Consider the following 25787-nt stretch of genomic DNA (forward strand, 5'->3'; position numbering starts at 1 on the left):
ATGGTGCAATCACTAACAAGTGTGTAACATGCGTTGAGGGGAAGCAAGCAGTGCAAAGTTTTCCTAGGGGTGAAGCAAAACGTTCCAAGCAGTTGTTGGAGCTTGTTCATTCTGATGTGTGTGGTCCGATGCCTGTATGTAGTCTGGGTGAGTCTAGATATCTGGTAACGTTTACCGATGATTTTTCTAGAAAAACATATGGCTATTTATTAAAATATAAATCCGAAGTTTTGTCCAAATTTAAATATTTTAAAGCAACTGTTGAAAAGCAAACTGGGTTTTCTATAAAATGTCTGCGAACTGATAGGGGTGGAGAGTATTGCAGTGCTTATTTCTCTAAATATTTACAGAGTGAGGGTATAGTTCATCAAACTACTGCTCCTTATAGTCCGTCTCAAAATGGTGTCTCTGAGAGACTTAACCGGACACTTTTTGAGAAAGTTCGCTGTATGCTTCGTGAAGCTAGTCTTCCTAAAGAGTATTGGGGAGAAGCTGTAATTACAGCTATATATCTTAAGAACAGAAGCCCTACAGCAGCAGTTCCCAATAAAACTCCAGAGGAGGCATGGACAGGTAACAAAGTCAACCTGAGCCATTTACGTGTTTTTGGTTGTCTAGCTATGACACTTATTCCACAGGTAAAAAGAGATAAGCTTGATTCTAAATCAAGATCTTGCATCTTTGTAGGATATTGTGAGAACACTAAGGGCTATAGATTGATTGACCCCACTAACCCTAAGCAGATAATTGTTTCCAGAAATGTAATATTTTTTGAAAACCATTTCTTAAACCACTGTGATAATACAATGATACACTGTGATAGTAGTAATAATAATAATTTTATTTATAATAATATAGGTATGCAAAGCAACCCTATAAATGAAAATTATTCAGGTTTGGATTTGCAAAGCATGGTTCCAACTGAAAATAGAAATATTAATAATAATGTGGATATGCAAAGCATAGGTCCAAATGAAAATAACATGGATTTGCAAAGCAATAGTCCATGCAATCATGAAAATGACATGGTCATTAATTCTAGTCAATCTGAGCGGAATAATGAATTTTTGTCTCCAGTTTCAGGGGAATCTTCCTTCCAAAGTGCTGAGGAGAGTGTGCTGAGTGAAAGAGACAGTAATCAGTCAGATGCAATGGTATGGAACGAGACTATCGTTCGAGGGGAAGGTTTAGTGCTACAGGTTCCCAGTACCAGTTGCGAACGACTGGTTCGTTCCACTCGGAATAAAAAGCCAGATAGGTATAAAGATTATGACTTATCTGATTCATCAGATGTATCTTTTCTTTGTCAATGGTTTATCTATGATGAACCTCAATCTTATGATGAGGCAATGGCAAGTCCTAATAGAGATTGTTGGCTCACAGCAATGCGTGATGAATATAATTCTTTAATAAAACATAATGTTTGGCAATTAGTTGATAGACCAAAGGACTGCAATATAGTTAGTTCCAAATGGGTTTATAAATTAAAATCTGATGAGTCAGGTAACAGTACAAAATATAAAGCACGTCTTGTGGCAAGAGGTTTTAGTCAAAAACCGGGTGTTGACTACTCTGAAACTTTTTCACCGGTAGTACGTCATACTTCTCTTAGAATTTTGTTTTGTATTGCTAATGAATTAAATATGGACATAGAACATGTGGACGTAAACACAGCCTTCTTACATAGTAGTCTTGATGAAATTATTTATATGGAACAGCCTTTAGGGTTCTCATATGATAAGACTAAAGTTTGTTTGTTACAGAAATGTTTATATGGCCTTAAACAGGCAAGTAGGCTGTGGAATAATAGTGTAAACGTTTTGTTGACTAACAATGGTTATGTACAAAATAGATGTGAGCCATGTGTTTATATAAAAAGAAATAACAAGCAATTAACGATTCTGGCATTATATGTTGATGACTTTTATATCTTTAGTAATAGTTCTAAGGATAAGGAAAACTTGTATGACTTGCTAGAATCTGAATTTAGTGTTAAACGCCTAGGCATTTTAAAAAATTGTTTGGGTATGAAAATACATAGAGATAGAGCCAATGGGACTATAACATTTGACCAATCAGACTATATTAACAAGTTATTAAAGCGTTTTGGTATGACAAATTGTAAGAGTGCCTCTACACCTATGGTTGCTAATAAGTTGGAAAAAGGCTCATGTAACAATATTGTAGAGGATAGTATGTATCCATATCGAGAGTTGATTGGAAGCTTAATGTATTTGTCAGTATGTTCAAGGCCTGATATTACTTATGCTCTTAGTCATTTAAGCCAATTTAATACTGCATTTACACGAGATCATTGGCTGGCTGCAAAAAGAATATTAAGATATTTAAATGGCACTAAAGATAAGAAATTAGTTTTCGTTAAATCTGGTACTTTTGATTTAACAGTTTTTGCAGATGCCGACTGGGCCAATGATGTCGTAGACAGACGGTCTTATAGTGGATATATAGTTAAAATTGGCGGCTCTACTGTGCATTGGGAGTCGCGCAAACAGCGATGTATTGCGCTTTCAAGTACTGAAGCCGAGTACTTAGCCCTAAGTGATTCATGCAAAGAAGTGTGTTTTCTTAGAAATTTCTTGTATGAAATTTTTGTGAAACATTTTAATTGTCGAATCTTTAGTGATAATCAAAGTGCAATCAAATTGCTTGAAACCAATGAATATTGCCACAAGAAGACAAAGCACATTGACCTTCGTTACCATTTTGTTAAGGATTTTATTAGAAAAACGGATGTCACAGTCAGCTATTTACCCACTGAAAAAATGTTAGCTGACATGTTTACAAAACCTTTAACTAATCATAAATTTTTAGGTTTTGTTAATGACTTGGGTATGAAAGATGTAGAATCATAGGCATCTGTTCTTGTGAGTATTGGTATCCTTATAATTGTGAGTCTGTTGTACCACTTATACTATCATGCTAGATATGAGATGGGCAATGTAGAGATTATTTTTGTTATTAACCTGAGTTGTTAATTTTTATGTTTTGTATAATCCTGCATTGTAGAGATTTGTTCTCATGTTACGCATGAGGGGAAGTGTTGTAAAGTGATAATTGCAATTGGGCAGGCAATATTAATATATTGCTAATCTTAATTATTTTATAATTATCTGTCTGCACTCACAACCATAGTGTACCTATTAATGTCAATTGTCAATGTCATCTTAGTTTATAATATATTGTCTGTGACAATCACTTTTTTCCGCCAGCTCTGCGATAGGGAACACGCAAAATGTAAATTAGCTCTGATTGTTTTAATAAAACTTAGCAATTCCACTGTGACTCTTATTTATACTACATGTATAACCTTAATAAACTCAAGACTTATAACGACATATAATACGTTATTCTACAACCACTCTGAGGCAACTGGCGGCAATTTTCATCGAATATAAAAAAAATGGTAAATTTATTCATTGTCAACATGTATGATTTCGAAAAGATCTGAATCTTTAGATAAAGACGTAGTATTTTGTCTGTATTAAATATAGACTTTTGAAACTTATATTATTTCTAAATTATTATGAATTTATATTTTTCAGGGGGACAACTCAATAATTAAGGCGATTTTAGGGGTTTTTGACACAAACTTTAGGGATAAATATTTTACAGTGGAATTCATAGTCGTGAAGTGAACAATCCCCCACAAACCAATATTCAGTATTCACCCAGGGGCTGACTATTGAATCATCCTTCATTGCATTTCATAAACAAACTACTGGAGAGCCCCTAGGTGACTGGAGTTTCAAGCAAATGTTGTCTATGATTTTACATTAGATCTTTGAAAATTCTGTGACACAACCACAGAGAGACGTATTTTGTTAATTTTATTTTTTTGACATTTTACAAAATAATTGAGTTTCTAATATTTTCATTTACTTTTTATTTTTATTTATCATAGTAAAATTTAATTCGTTCAAGAGTACAATAGATCAATTTTATCAAAAAGTTTCTTTCTCACAAGAAGGAGTTGTTAGAAAAATATTGAAGATATGTGGACGAACATGATCATAATCAAAATTATCAGCCGATGGACGTCCACTGCAGGACATAGCCGTCTTGCATGGACTTTCAAACACAACGGTCTCGAGCCGCCAGCGTCCAGCGGCTCTCTGCACCCGCTTGATGCCCTCGGTCCACCTAGTGGGGGTTCGACCAACGCTGCGATTTCATCGGCTCTTCGAACTATGTGGCCTGCCGATTGCCACTTCAGCTTCACGACTCGCTGTGCTACCTATGTCAGTGACTTTGGTTTGTCTGCGGATCTCCTCATTTGTGATTCGATCATGCAGAGAAATCCCAAGCATACTATTTACTATATAAGTAGTTTGATATTTCATACTTTTGTAATGTGGAATCCTACTTGAAATAAAAAAATTATTGTCAGAGGAAATTTGTTTATTTTACTCAAAACCACCTATAATTACCTGAAATAATTACAAGTAGGTACTATTATGCTGTATTTATTTACAATTTATAGTAAGTGCAGTAAATAAATATAAGTGTAGCTTATCATTAGGATTAGTGGTAAAATTGCATTTCACAAAGCTCTAGATCACATAATATTATATATTTAGGAGGTAGGCTTGGCCCGGTAATGGGCTGATAATAATGAACCACACAGTACTTATTGCAATTCTAAAATCAAACCTATATCCTTTTGATACAAAGTTTAATTAATAACAACAATAAATACATAATTTACATATAACTTATTGTTATTATTGTATATTTTTATAGGGCCAGACTTAAATGAAAAATGCAGAAGTAAACATTTAATAATAATCTTTATTAAAGATGTGAATCAATAAATTTTTATTTTCCATCATTCATTCAATTAAGATTTGTATATATTTTCTATTGTTATGGACTTCAGAGTGAGTGACCACCTTACAATACATTGCACTCACTCCTACTACCTCGATATTAAATGCTGCTGACTTTTCAAGGTATGTGGGTCTTCCAATTACTGTGATCTGAAAACTCGGATTTTCAAGGACCAAAGTATTCTCAGTATTCTTGGTAAAACAGTATTCTCAGAGCTCATCACTGCTATTCCCTGCCATGATAGCCGGTTTCTTTAAATCTGTGTATAGGGTCCTCCGGGGTTGTTTATATGTATACCTATGTCTGCCATCAATACAGCTTGATTTGTGGCATTTCTGTTATTTCATAGAATGCTTGATGGACTGCACATACAGTCTGAAAATAAACATTATGTTAGTTACATTTATGTAGGTTATATATTTCCTATATCAAAACTAGATAGGTATACCTAACATTTATATAGGTTAGATTACAAACAAACTAATTAAATTCTTCATCATGAGTATGTTAAGCATGAGTCTCCTATCAGAATTAGAGGGATAAGGTCCACCACTCTGGCCCAAAGTAAATTGGCAGACTTCACACATGTAGAGACAATGTTTTTCCTTCACCGTATGAGACATGTGATATACATTTAAATTCATAAAATGCACATAACTGAAATGATTTGGAGGTGCATGTTTCAGACAGCATTTGAACCTACACCCTCCAAATAGAAGGCAGAGGTCATATCAACTGGGCTATATGGATTTTGACCTACTCCTTATTTATCTATACTAATATTATAAACAGGAAAAATTTGTTTGTTTGTTTTGTATAGGATCTAGAACTACTGAATTGATTTGAAAGATTCTATCACTGTTGGGAACCTACAACCTCATAATCAAAGGCAGAGGTCATACCCACTGGGCTAATTGGTTTTATATCTACTCCTAATTTATCTTTATTAATAATAGAAACAGGAAAGATTTGTTTGTTTGTATGTAGGTATGTAGGCTCTGGAACTACTGAACCAATTAAAAAAATTCTTTCACTGTTGGGAAGCTACACTATCCCCGAGCTCTATAGGCTATATTTTATCCCCGTATTCTTACGGAAATAGGAATTTCCGTAAGAATACGGGGATTATTGATAATGAACAAAGGTACGTACCTGGAAACATCCCGTTACATAGAATCGAAGTGCTGCTAGAATGCATAATAATAGCGGTATTGGTATTCCTCTCTTGGGTCTTCTGTGTTCATTCTTCATCAAACAGAGGCATATTATGCCTAATATGAGAATCTTTCGTACATTCCATAACGCCATAGTATTAAACTGGATTTACGCAATTGCGAATATTTATCTTGGATACTGATATAACTCGCTGTTTATACACAGTCTTAACACTTTCCAAGTCCACTTTCTAATAAATAAATCACGAATAACAACAAAAAAAATGCCAGGGGATGGTTTGGCTGACAAATATCGGTAATTCAGCAGTCAGCCGCCAGCTCCTGTCAAATGAAGGGTTTCTTTTGTCTATGAAACGCGTAGGGGTTGAATTCGACACATAGCGGCTGAATAATCCCCTTAGGGGCCCCCTACTACGACTATGAATTCCACCGTTAGAGAGTTGGTAACACTGCTTCCATAATTTAGTTTAAACACACTTTTACAAAAGAGGCAAGTAGCCTATTTTTGGATTTACCGGCTCAAAAACTTTCGTACTCGTACTCAAGTAAAATATTAAAGCTTCGATCATTAATAAATAGTCAAATAGTCTAAAAAGTCAAAGTACTAAAGTGGTCCGAACTAGGCATAAGACCATAGGACAGTGTGCGTTTACACCATATATTAATCTATGATTTACACGTTTACATGCTCGCATTTAAAAACAACATTTTTATGTAGTGATTAAACTCAACGAGCACGAACACAGGCACATGCATGTAAACGTATCATCATTTTGAAGTTTGAGGTTTGACCAATGATTTGATTCCAAGATTGACTCCAAAGATTTGACTTTTATTTTGATTTTGACAATATAATGTCAATTGTCATTGTCAATGTCAGTCACTGCAAAAATTTTCAGTATAGAAAATTCTTGTTTTCCACGCAGTTGTTTGAAAATTCAAAATATTTATCTTATTAATTTTCTTGTGAATTTTATTTAATAATAAAGTGAAAAATGTCTGTCGATTTGTCTACGATCGGTTCACACAAAGTTAAAAGTATTCCGAGCGGAGAGGTAAATATCGTGAATTTTCTTTTAACAATTTAATTAGAAATTTTAAAAAAGTAAATAGAAAACGACTCGTAGATAACAAGGTTTCGTATTTTATGTTTGAAAATTCACAAATGAAAATGTATTGTTGTGCAAATATGCTTGCGAAATATTTACTACTATATTGACCTATAAAACTACGAAGCTTGAAATGTATTAGAGAGTCTGGGCTAGATATTACTAAAATATGTTTTATACAATAATATATATCGTTTTATGTATTGGCTTGAATTTGTTGAGTTATATAGGAATTAAGTAAAGTGGGCGCATTCATTTCTTCAGTACTTACTCTAGGAAATGTGTTTTAATAATAAAAAAAAATAACAATATCTTGAAATTCCCTATGAAATCTCATATAAACCAAATTACGAAATTTAAATTTGAAATAAAATACTTACCCAACATGCTTGTGGCTATTTAATCTATACTAGTATTATAAAGCTGAAGAGTTTATTAGTTTGTTTAAACGCGCAAATTTCAGGAACTACTGGTCTGATTTGAAAATTCTTTCAGTATTAGTTAGCCCATTTATCGATGAATTCTATAGGCTATATTATAGCCTATATAATATATAGGCTATATTATATATATCCTTAGGAATGTGAAGATAATATAGGCTATATATTATCTTCACATTCCTACGGGAATGGTAATCACACGGGTGAAACCGTGCGCGTCAGCTAATTAAACCAACAATTAAAATTAATCAGGTTTATTAGTTAATTAGTAAATTAGTATTAGTTAGTATATGCTAAATGTCTGTAAAAAAATCATGAAAATCTGTTTAGTAGATCCAGACATTAGTGTAAACAGACAGACATAAACATTGAATAATTAAAAAAAATTGCTTTTTCTGTTCTGTTACTTACTCATTTCTGATCGAATATATTTTTGTTAATATCATTCAAGGGACAGACAATTGCTTTCTTCTAAAAATTAGATATTTAATATGTTAAAATAATAGTTAGTTGTGATGTGACTTTCATATTGCATTTTTTTTCCAACTTGAATGATCCAAGAATTTTCAGTTTGAACAATTGATTTTTTTTTCATACCTGTACAAAGTTGCAAATAAAAAATATTTTAAAATATTGTTTAAAAGTTAATCCTTAACTGAAATCTAAAAAGGTACATCTTTGTGGGTATAGTGGTAACTAGCCACGGCCAAAGTTTCCCACTAGCCAGACCTGGACCAATTAAGAAAATCTCAATCCACTAAGCTGGGAATCGAACCTAGGACCACCATCTTGTAAACCAACCATGCACATGTCGTCAAAAAAGTGTCTCAATTGTAAAAATATCTTGATGTTCATAATATAACATTCCTAATCAATATTATAGTCATTTTCAATGACATATTTCTCAATCAATATTGAAGAGATAAAATTGTAATCCATACATAATTAAAAATAAATTCTAGAACTTTGTTTTCTAATAACGCAAAGTAATTATTATTAACCAATTGCTCAATAAATAGAGTAATCCATATATCTGATAAAGTAACAGATAATTTTTTATCATAGATCAAGGCTCTTGAATATTGATCAGTTATGTTACAGCATTGTAAAAATTGTTAACTCATCACATAGATAAGGTTTATGTAAGCAAAAAAAATTCCAGGTTTAAAAATGTATGTTAGTATGTCCATGATTTTCCCAAAAAGTAGTTATTCTAATATACTATCTATTATGAGTATAAATTGTCATTATTAAATGCATATTATAATTTTGATAATAGCTAATTTTCGTTTTCAGTTTTCAGTCTTTACTTTCGAGTTTTTCTTTGTGTCACACAATGGAGTAATGTCTCTAAATCCTACTAATATTATAAACGCAAAAGTTTGTATGTATGTATGTTTGTTTGAATGTTTGTTATTCTTTAACGCCTTTACTGATGAAGCAATTTGGCTGAAATTTGGAATGGAAATAGATTTTACTCTGGAAAAACACATGGGCTACTTTTCATCCCGGAAAAATCCATGGTTTCCGCAGAATTTGTGAAAAACTGAATTCCATGCGGACGAAGTCGCGGGCGTCCGCTAGTAGTCAATAAAAAAATTTAAATACAAAATAATGCCATTATTTCTGTATTTGTTTCAGTCTGTGGAACTGAAGAGTTTCTGGCAGGAACAGAATGTGGCGATTATATTCTTTCGCCGTTGGGGCTGCATGTTCTGCAGATTGTGGGCCAAAGAGGTAATCTTATCTTATAAGGTAGGCATTATACGTACGAGTTGTTCAATATGGAAAATTCCTATGAGAAACAGTGAGAAATGAGGGTAGGCATTTTTGCATCTATGAAGTGCAGGTTACTGATTTAGAGCAGGGTTTCTTAAACTTATGGTTTCACATACCCTCATTAAAGTTTTCAGTGGCGCTAACATGCAACCAACCAGAGAGAAATAGACAAAATTCAACCAATAGTGGTGCAACTGGAAATACTGCTATCTCTTTCATTGCATTTAGTACGAAAGAAATGGGACAGGGACAACTACGACGCCATTGGACGAAATTTTGTCTCATCATTGGTTGTATGTACCTATGCACCTCAGATGACAGTTTATTTCAACAAACATATAGACAGTCCAAATTTTTTTTTAAATAATGTTTTGTTGTGGCACAATAATAATTAATTTAATAATATACTTTTAATTACATTTAAGTTTAATTTTTATAATATACATATACAGTAGAAAGATTTACTTAATTTTGAAACTGTATTTTATAAAAGTCACTTCATTCATTTTATAAAATTCATTCCTATTTTATATACAAGTAAAAACTGCTAGTATTGATACCACATAGAAACCAGTCATTATTTCTAATTTGACGTAACAAAGGAATGGAAAAAAGTTAATAATTAGGTCTGTGTGAAGATTAGGAGCATAAAGCAAAAAGTGTTAAAACTCAAAATAACTCAAATTAAGGTTTTCGCAAAAACAATTCCCGACGTTAATAATCATTAAAATAATTACGTTTAAATCAAAATCTAAACAAAAAATTTGGTTGTGGATTGTGATAACCCAGTGGATATGAACTCTGCTTTCGATTCGGAGGGCGTAGGTTCGAATCCGGTCCGGGGCATGCACCTGCAACTTTTCAGTTGTGTGCATTTTAAGATCTAAAAAGGTGAAGGAAAACACCTGAGAATTTTCTTAATTCTCTAAGTGTGTGAAGTCTGCCAATCTGCATTGGTGGACTAAGGCATAACCCCTCTCATCCTGTGAGGAGACTCGTGCTCAACATGAGCCGAATATGGGTTGTTTAATGATGATGATGATGATAGAAAATGGTGCACTTTATACATCTTTTTTTGCAAGTTTTTAATCCATTGAAGACAACTTTTCTTTTATATAATGATTTATTTATTTTGCTACCATCCGCGAAAATTCGGCGAACCCATGCGACAACGTCACCCAGGTCCGACAAAATACTCTCTACGTACGTTTCACCCCGAAACCGGAGCATCCTCAGGAGATGTTGACTCTACAACATGCAATTGCACGTTGGGTTCGCCGAATTTTCGCGGATGGTAGCAAAATAAATAAATCATTATATAATCATGATGAACTTCCGCAAAGTAACGCCTGCTTCTATCCAAACTTTTCTTTTTTTTTCCAGTTAGGTGAAATAACACCCATTCTCAGGAAGAACAACATACGATTGGTCGGGATTGGCCTTGAAGGTACCGGCTCGAAGGAATTCGTTGACGGAAAATATTTTGATGGAGGTAAGTTTCTATAGATTATCTCTACATTTGCAGTGTGTCAGTTCTCTAGTTACTGGATGATTTAACTACCTACAATTAAACTGTCTAGTCAAGATACTAGAAGATTTAACTATCTGCTAAGTCTAATTGTATTCAAGTTTAATATATAACATATAACTTAATATATAACATATAACAGCATAATTATAGTCTGGCAATTTCGTTGATGACACTCCCATGATATGCGGGCGACGGGGGGAAAAACTGCGCGGATGTGAAATCGTGCGTGTGGGGAAGTGAGGTGCTTTAGTCGTGGGTTTTCATTCATCGCTACACGCCCCCCGGCCCGCGCGGACCATCGGGAGTGTTACGAATGAAGTAGCCAAGCTATAAGTATGAACGTACTTCTTCTGCGAACAGTGCTTGTTGCCAGTGAGGACCTACGGATCGAGACTTGGTCGCTAACTATGGGCCTTATTAGAAGGCTCAAAGTCACTCAGCAGGCGATGGAGCGAGCCGTTCCTTGGAGTTCCTCAAGAATGAAGAGATCCAAAGTCACTGACATAGATTATTAGCGAGTCGCGAAGCTGAAATGGCAATGGGCAGGCCACATAGTTCGAATAGCCGATGGACGTTGGGGTCCCAAGGTGCTGGAATGGCGACCCCGCACCGGAAAGCGCAGTGTTGGTCGACCCCCTACTAGGTGGACTGAGGACATCAAGCGGGTTGCTGGCAGCCGCTGGATGCTGGCGGTTTGAGATCGTTGTGCTTGGAAGTCCATGCAAGAGACCTATGTCCAGCAGTGAATGGCATCGGCTGATAATGATGATGATGAAATAATTACTTAGTTATTATTAATTGATATATTTATTTAGTTGATCTCTTGCCTCTAGCCGGAACACGATTGAATATTCCTCAATCTTTTCCTTTTTTGTTGTGAATATTTTGTTACAACAAGGTATAAATGTACCTAAAGGTTTAGTTAATAAGAAATATCTCACATGTATTTTGTTTCATCAACAATAATACTTTATAGAGGTTTAAAATTTTTGTATGGATGCTGGCATAATTGACATGTCGTGTGACCTTACAAATCAGTAAGGTGACACGTTAAGACAAAAAAGTCAAAAAACATTGGGCTACCTACAATATTAAGTACCCACTGGCCATTTTTTGTTTGTCTGCTTCAAAAAACGTACGCAAATAAAAAAACCAAAATGGCGGCATATACTTAATTAGACTCGTAATTTCGTAATTTGTTTCGCCAAATCTTGTAAGACGGTGAGCACCAATATCATATTTTTAATTGACTTTAAAAAAGGTGCTGCATTCTTCCCATGTTTGTTTTTTCAGAAACTACTGAACCGATTTTTGTTTCTTAGCTCATGTTTCATTTACAGTTTTTGCCAAAGATTTTATACTATCAGATATGTCCTTAGCGCGTCGAAGCTGAGGCGTTCATTTAGTTTCATAGTATTTCATAGTAAACAACGAAAGTTACATAAAGAAATAATATCTAAATATTGTCCACCAAATATATAATTAAGAGCAGTGATAGCCCAGTGGATATGACCTCTGCCTCCGATTCCGGAGGGCGAGGTTTCGAATCCGTTATCCGGAATTCAGTTATGTGCATTTTAAGAAATTAAATAACACGTGTCTCAAACGGTGAAGGAAAAACATCGTGAGGAAACCTGCATACCAGAGAATGTTCTTATTTGTCTGCGTGTGTGAAGTCTGCCAATTCGCATTGGGCCAGCGTGGTGGACTATTGGCCTAACCCTTCTCATTCTGAGAGAAGACTCGAGCTCAGCAGTGAGCTGCATACGAGTTGATAATAATGATGATAATGATGAAATATATAATGTAAGTAAACACAAAATTGTGCATGTGTGGGCTCAGTGGAGTAGCTAAATTCGGATTACTTTTTGCTGTGATTTTGTAAGCACGTAAAAATAATATAAAAATGGTTTTCATAGGTACTAGCGGAAGACCGCGATTTCGTCCGTGTAAACCCCTGAACCACTATACACTTTATACTATAACTACCTACATATAAATCTCGAATCAATCGATCTGTGTATTTATTTGCAAATAGTTTTAATGACAATGATGGTGGTGGGTATTATGAGGCAAATGGTGAATGTAGGTATCTTGGGCAATCTAGTAAACTGCAATGCAGTTTACTAGATTGCCCTTCCGGTATGACGGAATTTCCTCTCAGATTAAATATCATGGACTTGTCACCAAAGAAATATCGTCGTTTTTCGAGGAGGACGAAGTAAAGTCATACATCGAAATTATTTAGCACCAATAAATATATTCGTACAATTATAAATTTGGTTCGCCGAATATTCGATTACTTAATTTTATTATACTTGTTTTTATTATAAATTTTAATTAAGTTAGAAATACTTACTAATGAAACGTAACTTCATCTTTTAGTAAACTAGAAGTTCTTGACCGTTTTGTATGCCATTCAACTAGTCAAACAGGCATTTTTAGAAATCTCATTACACGACGAAAACGATTACAACAATGAAACATCGATTCTATAGAAACAGTTTTTATAAACGCGTTAGATCATTGATCTTTTACTTTGTCAGCGGAGACAGTGAGGCAGGTCCTTATAAAATTCGTCTGAGATCTATCTATTGTGGAAAACTACATTGAAATCCGTTGCGTAGTTTAAAAAATCCAAGCGTACAAACGACTTTGTTTTGTAGGTACTATGTTAAGTTATTGTAGGGATTAAAAAAAATGTTGTCCTCCAATTCACCTCAAGGTCACGAGTCATTGGTATTAATAGACATAATGATGGTTATTAAAAAAAAAAACAATGTTATTATCTCAATTGAATTACACGCTTGCGTGTTCCATTACATTCTATCTAACTGCAATCACAGCCAGTGAGATGTTTTAAACTCTAGAGTTCTAATTCCAAACTGTGAATATTTTTAATTTAATGAGCAAACTCTAATCTACAGTAATGTATTGATGTTTGGAATAATTAAAATTCAGTAGATATCTACGAGTAAAAATGTACCTTGTGGTTAAAATGAATAAGAAACGATTAGGTAGGCGCATTGTAGGTACTTATTACCCATGTGTACTTTAACTAGCCGTGATAGCAAAGTGGATATGACCTCTGCCTCCAATTCCGGAGGGTGTGGGTTCGAATCCGGTCCGGGGCATGCACCTCCAACTTTTCAGTTGTGTGCATTTTTAGAAATTAAATATCACGTGTCTCAAACGGTGACGGAAAAACATCGTGAGGAAACCTGCACGCCAGAGAATTTCTTAATTCTCTGCGTGTGTGAAGTCTGTCAATCCGCATTGGGCCAGCGTGGTGGACTATTGGCCTAACCCCTCTCATTCTGAGACTCGGGCTCAGCAGTGAGCCGTATATGGGATAACGACGACGACGACTTTAACTAGACGTGACATATATATCTATTCTACTATTTTAAAGCGTTGACTTTTAGCGATGTCTGTTCTGTGATTTTTAGTTATCTATTTCAAAAAATATATATGATATGAATGTATAGCAAACAAAATTATGATTTTTTTTTTCAAAAACATACAGCTGAACATATATAACATGTTCGGCTGTATGTATGTATTTCTAAACATGCTTGACGTGTGTAAAGGTGGCATTGTGGCGTCTTTGTATTAAGAGTGTAGTGACAATTATATAGGTACACTAGCTGACGTCACGCGGTTTCACACGCGTGGTTCCCGTTCACGTAGGAATATGGGGATAATATATCCTTCCTAATATAGCCTTCCTCGATAAATGGGCTATCTAACACTGAAAGAATTATTCAAATCGGACCTGTAGATCCTGAAATTATCGCGTTCAATCAAACAAACAAACAAAAACTTCTTGGTAAGAAAAATATAAATACTGGCCGGCATAGTTCAGATATCTGTCGTAGCGTACCTTGCGGTGTTTTTATCCAACTTCCAAAAAGGAGGAGGTTCTACGTTCGGCTGTATGTATGTTTTTTTTTGTATGTCCAGCGATATTTCCGTCATTTATGGACCGATTTTTTTTGTTTAGAAGCGTTTACTTCCAGGGTCGTCCCATTTTTTCCATGTCTGTCTGTCTGTCATCTTTCTGTTAGAGACGATTTTAACATCAACATTAAATATATTTGTTAAAAAACCAGACGGTCGGGCATACTCCGACCTAATATCACGTGAATTTTAGCCGTGTTTCATAATCAATTAATATGAATAAAACTCACATAGTTTAAATTTGAAAAAAAATTTTAATAAAAAAAATTCAACCGACTTCCAAGTCAAAAAATAACTTTAACTAAAAAGCAAAAAATAACATCCTACCTATGTGCTACCTTCTGATCAGTTTGAAGGCGGTGCCAAGCCAGTGTCGTGTTTTAATTAAAGCTGTTTCTGAAAGAACCACATAAATTTTGTAGTTAAAACGTGTTTAAAACGTGTTTAAAAAAAATTTTTATTTTTTTATTTTTAGTGTTAGCACACCTGCTGCGTGTGTACAGTTACAACCTATCTAAGTGGAAAGTTCTTATCAATACAAAATTATCAAGTCCAAACACAAGGTAGCTACTGTGAGCCGTCGAGGAGTTCTCTTCACTGTGCTTCGTCTTCATCACCAGACCCTTAATACAGTCACAACCCATATAGGTGGAAAGTACTCATCAATACCAATTAATCAAGCCCAAACAAAAGGTGACTGCTGTAAATCGTTGACGAGTTCCATCGTCTGTGTTTCGGCTCCATCATCAGACCAACTCCAAACCTTCATAAAATTGTAGTGGTTTAAAATATCTTATGGAAACACTAACAAACGCACTAGCCGTCCCTACAACTTTCGAAAGTTCCCCTCAATTTCTCCAAGATGCCATCATCAGATCCTGGCATGAAAAAAATGGGACCACCCTGGAAGTAAACCCTTCAAAACAAAAAAAGAATTTTCAAAATCGGTCCATAATTGACGAAATTATCGCTGGACATACATAAAAAAAAAAAAAAAAAAAAAACATACATACAGCCGTACGTAGAACCTCCTCCTTTTTGGAAGTCGGTTAAAAAATTCTAAAATTTGTTAGGTATCTCATTGTTTTCATTTTCTCAACAAACAACAACGGAATGAGAAAAAGTATCATTCATAATAATTAACTCCGTAAAAACCAAAAAGTTTCAAAATTCATCAGTGCCTTCAAACAATAAACACGCGCAAAAACACGGACGAAATCATTAAAATAATTAGGTATAAAATATCAAATCAAATATAGGTATATTTGTATTCGGTAGGTAAAACTACCTATACCTACAATTATAGCTAACCTCAACATCATCATCATCATTGACAACCCATATTCGGCTCAATGTTGAGCACTAGTCTTCTCTCTGAATCAGAGGGGTTAGGCTAATAGTCCACAACACTGGCATTGGGCCAGATTGGGCAGATGTCTGGATTGGCAGACTTCACACACCTAGAGAATTAAGAAAATTGTCAGCTTTCCTTTTGCAGGTTTCCTCGCGATGTATCTCGTTCACCGTTTGAGACACGTGTATTATAGGACTCAAAAGTGATTACAAATATAAGAAAACGAATGTCGAACAAAGGTTGTGATTCACAACACTTGTCAAGACAACTTAATTAACAAATTAAACTGTAACCAAAATAAGACCCTACAATGGCAGAGAATGACCTTGAGTGGAGTCACACACTTGTGAACGATGTGTGTAGGGTTAAAGGACTCTTTAACTGATATCAAACACTCCCCTTTTCCACTCAAGTCACTCTCCCCGCTTATCCCAAGTAACCCATAAAGCATTATACAACAAGAGATGTGAACGATTAACAACTATTAATGGGTTTCCATTACGTACGCTACTTCTATCTGCTAGTCCCAAAATACATGCAACCTCGCCATTCTCCTTTCAGATCTCTACTACGTTGAGGACCGGTCGATATATCAAACGTTGGGTTTCAAGAGGTTCAACGTCGTCTCCATCATCACTTCGCTGTTCTGGAAGCAGTCCCGGGAAGCCATTGTCAAAGGGAAAAGCTTAGGTATGTTTCAAGGACTTGCGTATATCTAGACACTGCTTGAACAAATAATGAACCTTTAAAAAAAGGCTGCTCAAACGTAGGCGTCCACTTAGCCGCATCGTACATAATGGACGCATCGCATCAAAAGGATTTTTAATTTTACGGGTCAGTGGACGCACTTGTATGACTTTTTGTACAAAGAATACTAAAATCCGTATAATGCGATGCGTCCGAAGTGGTTATTAATAGCTGTCTTTGGTGTAGATTTGTGACTCCTTCACGGCGCAGCTTTTGAACCGATTTGTCTGAAATTTGAAATGATATTCCACTAGAAAAGTTTAATGTGTTGAGATTTGAGTGAGTGTTTTAAAAAAATAATGTAAGCCAAGATTAGTTTAGGATTTTACATCTTCAAAATTAGCTTAGTCCTGTCTGGTGTCAACTTCACAATCATCACTTAAAATCAGGTGAATAAGGGCAAACAAATGGTCGTTAAATAAAAAAATATGTTTGGTTTTCTTACAACAATCATATTCTTAATAATCCTATAATCCTATGCTAAAGAACCCTAGTAGACCTAAGACCCTTAAGAATCCTAAGACTGTATCTGTTACACGATCCTGAAGAATTTTAAAATCATAGATATCCTTAAGAACCCTTCTACCCGATACTTGATAATTCTAAAATCCTATCTTTAAGAACCCTAATGCCTGATCCTTAAGAATCCTTAAATCCTATCCTTAAGGACCCTAATGCCTATCCTTAAGAATCTTAAAATAACACAGGTCTATACAGCGATTTCACTGGCGACGGTTTACAAAATGGCGGAGCGCTCGTGATAAAACAGTACGGCAAATTGTTACTGCATTACCGACAAGAAATACCCGCTGATCGATTGCCTAATATGGAATTATGCAAGGTTTATTTATGACAAATCAGCATTGCTTCCTTTTAAACTTCAATGGTTTGTTTATTTTTGTGAAGCAATGACAAGCAAATCAAATGTTCTTTCAATGGCATAGATATAACTTTTTTTTTTCTCTCATACCTTCATACTCATACAAATATCAGTTTCTAAAAATAAACAGACCGTTATTTAGGATTTCATCCACAAAATGGAGTTCCAGATCTCTTATTGTGCGTACGTATTTGAGATTAATAATGAATGAAGTTCCTAAACTTTAACTTTTTACGATTAACTTATAAACGACTGTTTTCGATCGAACATTATTATTTATATTTTTAATTTAGGTACGCAAACTTTTAACGAAATGTTTAACATCCGGCGGCTTTGAAAGGAAAAGTAGTTTTTAATTGTGTTCCACTTTTGAAATTAAAATGACCCGGCTGATTTTAAACGAAGAATATTTTTTAAATCTCGTTCCTAAATTAAAATAACGGCTAACATCAACGTTCGTAGTAGTTGTAGTTTATTTTTTTATTGGACTTCCGGCCCTGAGTTCAAGCTTTTTTGAATCTACTCTAATTGAAAGCTGCACACATTTCACAGATAAAATAAGGTTGGTTATTTTTTTGTTATACTTTAGGCCTAGGCGGGGATTTGAAAGGAGACTGGGTGCAAACAGGAGGCGCGCTGTTGGTGGGGAAGGGGGGGAGATTGATCCGCCATTTTACCCAGACTGGGCCAAGCGATCATTTGCCTAATAAGGACATTCTGCAGGTCAGTAATGACATTCGACAAACAAATTATTTAGCTTTGATAGTTCCACGCTTCGGACAATCAAACAGACTTTTTTGGGGTCGATCCCGCTCACATAAATAAGCGTAAACATGGGACATTAGTTTGGGGTTTGGGGCGGGGTTTATATCTATCGATATCCGTACCTAAATATCTGGCTAAAATTCATCATAAAAAGAAGAAAAAAAAGTGGCGGCATCCGTGGCGCAGTGGATTTACAAAACGGAGGTCCTGGGGTTGATCCCCGGCTGGGGCGATTGAGATTTTCTTAATTGGTCCAGGTCTAGCTGGTGGGATGCTTCGGCCGTCGCTAGTTAGTACCCTACCGGCAAAGATGTACCGCCTTGCGATTTAGCGGTCCGGTACGATGTCGTGTAGAAACAGAAAGGTGTGTGGATTTTCATCCTCCTCCTAACAAGTTAGCCCGCTTCCATCTTAGACTGTGTCATCACTTACCACCGGGTGAGATTGTAGTCAAGGTCTAACTTGTAAAGAATAAAAAAAAAAAAGTTTATTCATTAACTAAACATCCAAATTGCAAGGGCTCCTGTTCTTGGTGGAGACCTGTATTACTGGGTGCTCCGTAACGATTAAACAACACCCTCCTTATGGAGCTTAGACCCACCACGCTGTCTCAGTTGGAGTTAGCGGGAAGTGATAATGTTTGATTATTGTAACGATCACTATCAGATGCAGTGGCGTGCACTTGTTAATGATCACTTGTTAATGATATTGATTAAGACAGATGGCTTTATCGTGCTATTAGAGGCACAGGGTTGTACCATTAACCGAAAGGGGTGTGGATTTTCATCATACTCCTAACAAGTTAGCCAGCTTCCATGTTGATTGCATTGTCAGTTACTATCAGGGTGAGCATGTAGTCAAGGGCTAATGAAAAAAACATCTTTTAAATAAGTAGAACTAATATAAATAGTTTTGAAAAAATCCCTAGGGTGAAGGCAGAGGTCATATCCACTGGGCTATTACGGCTCAACATACAATGATATTTTAAACTATGGATAGGGTACTAGCGCATTAAAACTGAGCGGACAAATGTGCTTCATTGTCTTAAATTCATTTAGTCGCTTAATAAACAACGAATGTTATTTAAATACATAATACCTAAATATTGTCTACAATGTGAAGTTGTGTTAGCAAGTGTAAAAACTTAACTTAAATTGGTAACACCACCAACTTTCCAACTCCGGGCTGAGGACTTTTTGAAAGAAAGGAAATCTCACTATTTAATAGCCTGATATATTAATATAATATCTAAAGCTGAAAGTTTTTTTTTTAATTCCAGTTATTCGACTTGGAAAATGAATACAAAGCGGAAACAATGGCGAATAAGAAACGCGAAGAGTTGGAGTGCAATGTGAGTATACTTACTAAAAAAAAAAATGTTTTTTTTTTAAATTCATCAACAATAGACTGTTCTATATAATGAAAATGTTGGAAAATAGTGATACAGATCCTAACAATATAAGCAAAACATCAGTATATATCTAAAAGATTAAGGATAACTTATTTGATGTCAGTAGTTAGAATTATTAATAAAGGTATGAAAATTTTAACTTTTTCCAGACAGAAGCGACGTCCTAAGCCTTGGATTATGAACCTGAGACAGTGTCCTCTCACCCCTATCCACCAAATATGGGCCGAGAGACGATGTAAGCAAAGCAGGGTGTAGCTATAAGTCTTGTAATTATGAATGGTCTTGTATTCCCGGAAGACTATTTGTTGTTGGATATTGGCAGCACTAACGCTTTTGTGTGTGTAACTTTAATTATACAGGGTGTCTCGTAATTAATGTATAATACGCAAATGGTAGATACACCATCTAATCATCTAAAACTAATTTGAATAGTTTTCCAAAAATCCCTAGGCTGACCAAGTTATATTTTTTTTCGGATTTTTTAAAATTTTTTTTGTTGATGCAGTTTTTTCAATGCTGTAGCTATTGTAATTAAGATTTTTAAAAATCTGATTTTTGTTAAACATTGCGGATTAAATTACCAATGTAGAGTACATTGGTAATTTAGGTTTATATTTAGGTAGTACTACTTTTATAAATAATGTTTTATTTGTTTTGCAGAAGAAGCTTTGATTGCAATAATTATTTTTCGTTCATTAAGATGATCCGATTTAAAAAAATTGTCTTGTAAAAAGAATGTAAAGAGCTGAAGTGTACTATTATGTTAAAAACTTGTACACTTATCGAGGTTTATAAATTGGTATAAAACTTGTGTCTATTATTTGTAGTTACAATGTGGCTGGTAAAAAATTATGACAGGTGCTGAATTTTCAATACAAGAAACAAAATTCACAAGTGTGCAAATTCAAACCTTTTTCTTCAAATTAATTACGGAACACCCTATATACAATACTATATAATTTAATTATATAACAAATATGGACTCGCCGCACACGGGTGACGCCGGTGGCCGCCACTCGCTACAATCGTCGCTGCTCGCTTCTTTAGGCCCGCACCGCCCACTAAACGTCGCCACACACGACTGTCACGATTCCGCATCCCTCTCTATTAAAATTGGATGTATCCAATAACTACGGATTCATCTTCTACGACGACGTTTTCTTATCAAAGGCAGCGCAAAATAGGGATGATGACAGTTTTTTAAATTGTATATAAATTAAGAGTATGTTATTAGTGAAGCAATTTTGTAAAAGTAACAGGGTATCTGCGATCATTACTTTCGGAGCTACAGGGATTTAAAGGGTCAGATTTGCGGCGTTGCCGAGGATCCCTGAAAAAAGCTCCATACAAAATGGCACGAATTAGTGACGTCGTTGACACGCTGATCGTTAGATTTGTATGGGCGTTCAAACAAAATTACTAATATCTTTGATATTTGTGCGTTTATGTTTATAGTTCATGTATTGAAAAATGTCACATTTAATGTAAGGAAGCTAAAATTTTAAATACGATAAAAAAAAATAATATTTTGAAATTTTGAAATTTTAAAATCTTATTTATTTTGCAAATATCCAGACAATCTTTGCTTTTTATCTATACATTGACCTTATTTACCCGAATGTATCATAAAAATCAATACATTCAAACCTCATCATCCCCATTAAACCTTCGTTTGAGTCCATTATGATACTGTTAAAAAAGTAGCACCCACCGACCACAAGTGTCGACCACCGACCACAAGTGGCTGTCGCGTGCTTCAGCTACTTTTGTGGTCCTTTCTTGCTTCTTGTGGCTGCGTTTGTGGCTGTCGCCTGTGGCCCGTGTGCGGCGACACTAAGCTGCAATCGGCTAGACATGTAATTTCTTAAGTAATTAAAAATTAACTGTATTTAAATCTTGACTTGAACCAAATCATACGGTGCCAAAAAATCATTTTACTTTATCTCTATACTACGGGTAATTATATTTAACTTGACATTGGATACTAATGTATTAGACTGATTAATTAAAAAATTAGCGGGAAATTAATAAGAAGCCTCAATTGCTATACTAAAGAGGCCAGACTCACGTCGGAAGGTCGTGGGTTCGATCCCCGCTGGACTATTGGACACTCCTATTAAAATCCGAATTGGAGGGCATATTTGAGTGGGAATATTTGTCATATTTAAAGATATGACTATTACTAAAAAAAAGAACAAAAAATACCGTAATCTTTGTATTTAAAATATCATTTTATGCTGATCAGCATATTTTACTGCATTGCGTTGTTTAATTAAATTCGTTAATTGAGGCATGTGTATTTTCATACGTAATTAAAATTTAAACATATTTTTACTTTTTATTTGTTATTACTGACTTTCCTCTGACGATGCTTATTATACTATTGACTGATTATTTTAATAAACTAAAACCAATATATCTTTGTATTAAAATTGATGCCGATCAGCATAACAAGTATGAAGGACCATGCGATCATTGAGATGTACATTTTAATTGAAAAAAAAAACTATAATGAGTAACTTAAATTTAACCAAATCTTGTTTTGTATTCTAATACTAATTTTATATACCTAACTTGTCTAAGATAAAACCTTAAACCACCAAAAAAAATTGTAATAAACTACTAGGGTACTATTGTAGGTTAAAAATTGTATAAAGGAAAAAATAAAAAGACATATAATTATTTAGTAAAAATTGTAATAAAAATATAATAATATTATGTTATTACTATTATTTTATCATTGTTAATATTGTATACTGTATGTTTGAATATATTTATTTATTTATTTAAACAAGTTCTTTTCATTGTACGTAACTGCTCATTACAATAATAATATATATTTTTAACCGACTTCCAAAAAGGAGGAGGTTCTACGTTCGGCTGTATGTATGTTTTTTTTTTTAATTAAAAATTTAAATAAAATAAATAAATTTAAATGAATAAAAAATTTAATAAAAAAAATTCAACCGACTTCCAACTCAAAAATTAACCTAAACTAAAAAGCAAAAAATAACATCTTACCTATGTGCTACCTTCTGATCACTTTGAAGGCGGTGCCAATCCAGTGTTATGTTTTAATTAAAGCCGTTTCTGAAAGAACCACAGAAATTGTGTAATTTGAACGGCTTGAATTAATACATCACTGGCTTGGCACCGCCTTCAAACTGATCAGAAGGTAGCACATAGGTAAGATGTTATTTTTTGCTTTTTAGTTTAGGTTAATTTTTGAGTTGGAAGTCGGTTGAATTTTTTTTATTAATTTTTTTTTAATAATATTTTAAATTATTAAAGGAGAATTAAAGTATTAGGGCCGGCATATATTGGCGCAGCGAAGCGTATTTGTTGCTATAAAACTGTAATTGAAATTCCAGGTGTTGGAATTGGGTAGTTCCAATTTTTTTAGATGTTACTTTACATACGAATTCTCGAAGATAGAAAAAGAGTTATTTATCGAAAATATTTAGTAAAGTTACACATTGATATTAATAAGCACCTACACCTACTTCTATTGCTAATCATAACGAATTAGATTTGTGTGTACGACGATTTTTTCCATTATTTCTAGTTGATCGACTTACAACAACTTTTCTAAGATACCTGCCAACACCTCTAGTAGTTACAGTACATTTACTTAGTACAGGAGACAAAAAATATAGTATTTTATTAGTAGATTCATAGAATACTATATGGTTGTCGCTGTCAAACACAACTTTGAACGCCAAACCTCTTTTAAAAGCGCCAACTTCAATCATTCTATTCGTCCTATAGTTAATTTTATAAATGCCTCTGGTATACGGTTGTATAAAATAGGCCTCTCCATTTTTGTCTGTAGTCAAAAAATATATTTCATCTTGGAAAAGCTCCGGTTTCTTAGTTCCATTTCTAAATACGTAAAGTGCTGATCTCCTCATAAAATATATGTCATCATGTTTGTCAATTATGAAATCGTCTATTTGATAGTCGCTTAATTGTGTTATTTCTTTTGTTTTCTTATTATTAATACTAAAAAGGCCTTTGTGCTTGAATTCGGTGTAATAAAGTTTATCTTCAAACTGCATGTGCCATATTGTTCTATCTTTCAGTGCGTATAGTTCTGTGTTATTGTCTTTCGGATTGTATTTATATATGCCTTTTTCTCCAGATAGATACAGATCTCCAGTAGATTGGTCGACTGCGTGTGCAAATGTAAAGTTTAATGGGATGACAGTCGAGGTGGCTTTAGTCAAGTCGAAGGCTTTGGTGAAATCTTTACCGTTGTCTTGATAGTGGTAATATATTATGTTCGCGTTTCTGTCTACTGCTAGCTGTCCAGATAGCTTTTGATCTATGAATATTCTGTCGTGTGGACTGTAACACACTAAGTTTATGCACGCATAGCAAGACAATCGCTTCGCTTGTGTTGGGATGATGGCATATATTAATAATAGTAGCAACTTCCACATTCTGTAATAGTAAAAAGTTATCATTAGATACGTTTATCCTAATTATATATATTTTTTTTAAAGGTTTGTTTGCTTGTTTTGTTGAATGCTCTAATATCAGGAAGTAATGGTTCGTATTGAAAAACTACGACCAATAGGAGTAGAGAATCAATGAAAACCGAACTAGCGCACTAAGGGTTCCGTACTATACAATCGTGTGAAAATTTCAACTATCGAACCATCACGGAAGGACTAACGGAGATCTGAGTCTTCGTAATAGGATCCCGTTTTATCCTTTGGGCCCGGAACCCTAAAAAACGGGTGCCATTTATAAGCATCGATAAATAAAGTTGTAATTGCGTAGCTTTTAAATTTAAAAAATAGAGGTAAATTAGAGCTAATAAAGATGTAGGTACCTATCTATCTATGTATTTAAGTCCGACAGGAAGACTAAAGTTACCGAAATTATAATCCTAAAAAAATTTTAATAAAAAAAATACAACCGACTTCAAAACCTAAAAACGTACCCACTAAACTAAAAAGTGAAAAATAACATCATAATATGTTCTACCTGCTGATCAGTATGAAGGCGGTGCTAAGCCGGTGATGTATTAATTCAAGCCATGTGAGAATATCTTATAGATTTAGATTTTGCAGACAGTGTTGTTTCATGTGGTCCTGTCAGAAATGGCTTAAATTAAGACAACACCGGCTAAGCACCGCCTTCATATTTTATTAATATATTGAGAACCTCCTCCTTTTTGAAGTCGGTTAAAAATACTACCAATATGTATAAGAAAGTCTGCCTGTAGTACTTACATAAATTTTGCGTTAATTACATAAATATTTTGTTAATACACTACGCAAAGATTACTGAATTAATCACGTTTTCCATTAAACACGTAAAAATCACTACTCAAAAAACACTTTCAAAGTAAATACCTCACTTGTTAATACTGTACAGTTCAAAGAATATCTGACAAAACAAAGTAAGTTATTGTACCGAGTTCGATAAATATAATTTTGTTGTAAACATTTACGTAGAACTTGACCTGCTAGCCTTGTGTAGAAGTTATCGTTTACTATGTGATAATACGGGTTTTACTTGTAATTATAATTTTGTTTTTGTATTTTAGGGTTCTAGAACTAACTTGAACTCTTGGTCTATTTCTCGTATGTTCCACTCCTTACCGTCTCATTGTTAACCGTCTTCAAAAAAGGTGAAGTTTCTCAAAAGACGCCTTTGATAGTTCCCATAGGATCCATTTTTGCGATAGTTGGTAAAGGTAACAGGTTTTCAAAAACTCGGATTTTTTTTGTCTTTATTCTTTACATCGATCTATCTACCGCAACAGTGGCGCAGTGGT

General features: G+C 34.4%; 2 protein-coding genes and 1 long non-coding RNA gene across 5 annotated transcripts; 1 reads left to right on the forward strand and 2 right to left on the reverse strand.

Moving 5' to 3' along the window:
* Nucleotides 1-4398: 4398 nt before the first annotated feature.
* Nucleotides 4399-6647, reverse strand: LOC128198982 (uncharacterized). Its single transcript, XR_008251679.1, has 2 exons — nt 6001-6647; nt 4399-5223 (listed from the first exon to the last, which is right to left on the reverse strand). It is a non-coding gene; the product is annotated as an uncharacterized LOC128198982 (long non-coding RNA).
* Nucleotides 6648-6910: 263 nt separating this feature from the next.
* On the forward strand, nt 6911-22512 carry LOC112049805 (prostamide/prostaglandin F synthase). Of its 2 annotated transcripts, none has more exons than XM_024087845.2 (7): nt 6911-7078; nt 9214-9309; nt 10735-10843; nt 16758-16886; nt 18413-18546; nt 19868-19939; nt 20149-22512. In XM_024087845.2, exons 1-7 carry the CDS (start codon nt 7019-7021, stop codon nt 20164-20166), a joined length of 618 nt encoding a protein of 205 aa, XP_023943613.1. In that variant the 5' UTR covers nt 6911-7018; the 3' UTR covers nt 20167-22512. The 2 variants fall into 2 exon arrangements, with proteins under 2 accessions (XP_023943613.1, XP_023943614.1); XM_024087846.2 differs by having other exon boundaries at nt 20153-22512.
* Nucleotides 22513-23179: 667 nt separating this feature from the next.
* Nucleotides 23180-25375, reverse strand: LOC112049792 (uncharacterized). Of its 2 annotated transcripts, XM_024087828.2 has the most exons (2): nt 25240-25375; nt 23181-24442 (listed from the first exon to the last, which is right to left on the reverse strand). In XM_024087828.2, exon 2 carries the CDS (start codon nt 24439-24441, stop codon nt 23515-23517), a length of 927 nt encoding a protein of 308 aa, XP_023943596.2. In that variant the 5' UTR covers nt 24442; nt 25240-25375; the 3' UTR covers nt 23181-23514. The 2 variants fall into 2 exon arrangements, with proteins under 2 accessions (XP_052743067.1, XP_023943596.2); XM_052887107.1 differs by lacking the exon at nt 25240-25375 and having other exon boundaries at nt 23180-24442.
* Nucleotides 25376-25787: the final 412 nt, after the last annotated feature.

Source organism: Bicyclus anynana, chromosome 18 (genome assembly GCF_947172395.1).
Source record: "Bicyclus anynana chromosome 18, ilBicAnyn1.1, whole genome shotgun sequence".
Taxonomy (NCBI): Eukaryota; Metazoa; Arthropoda; class Insecta; order Lepidoptera; family Nymphalidae; genus Bicyclus; species Bicyclus anynana.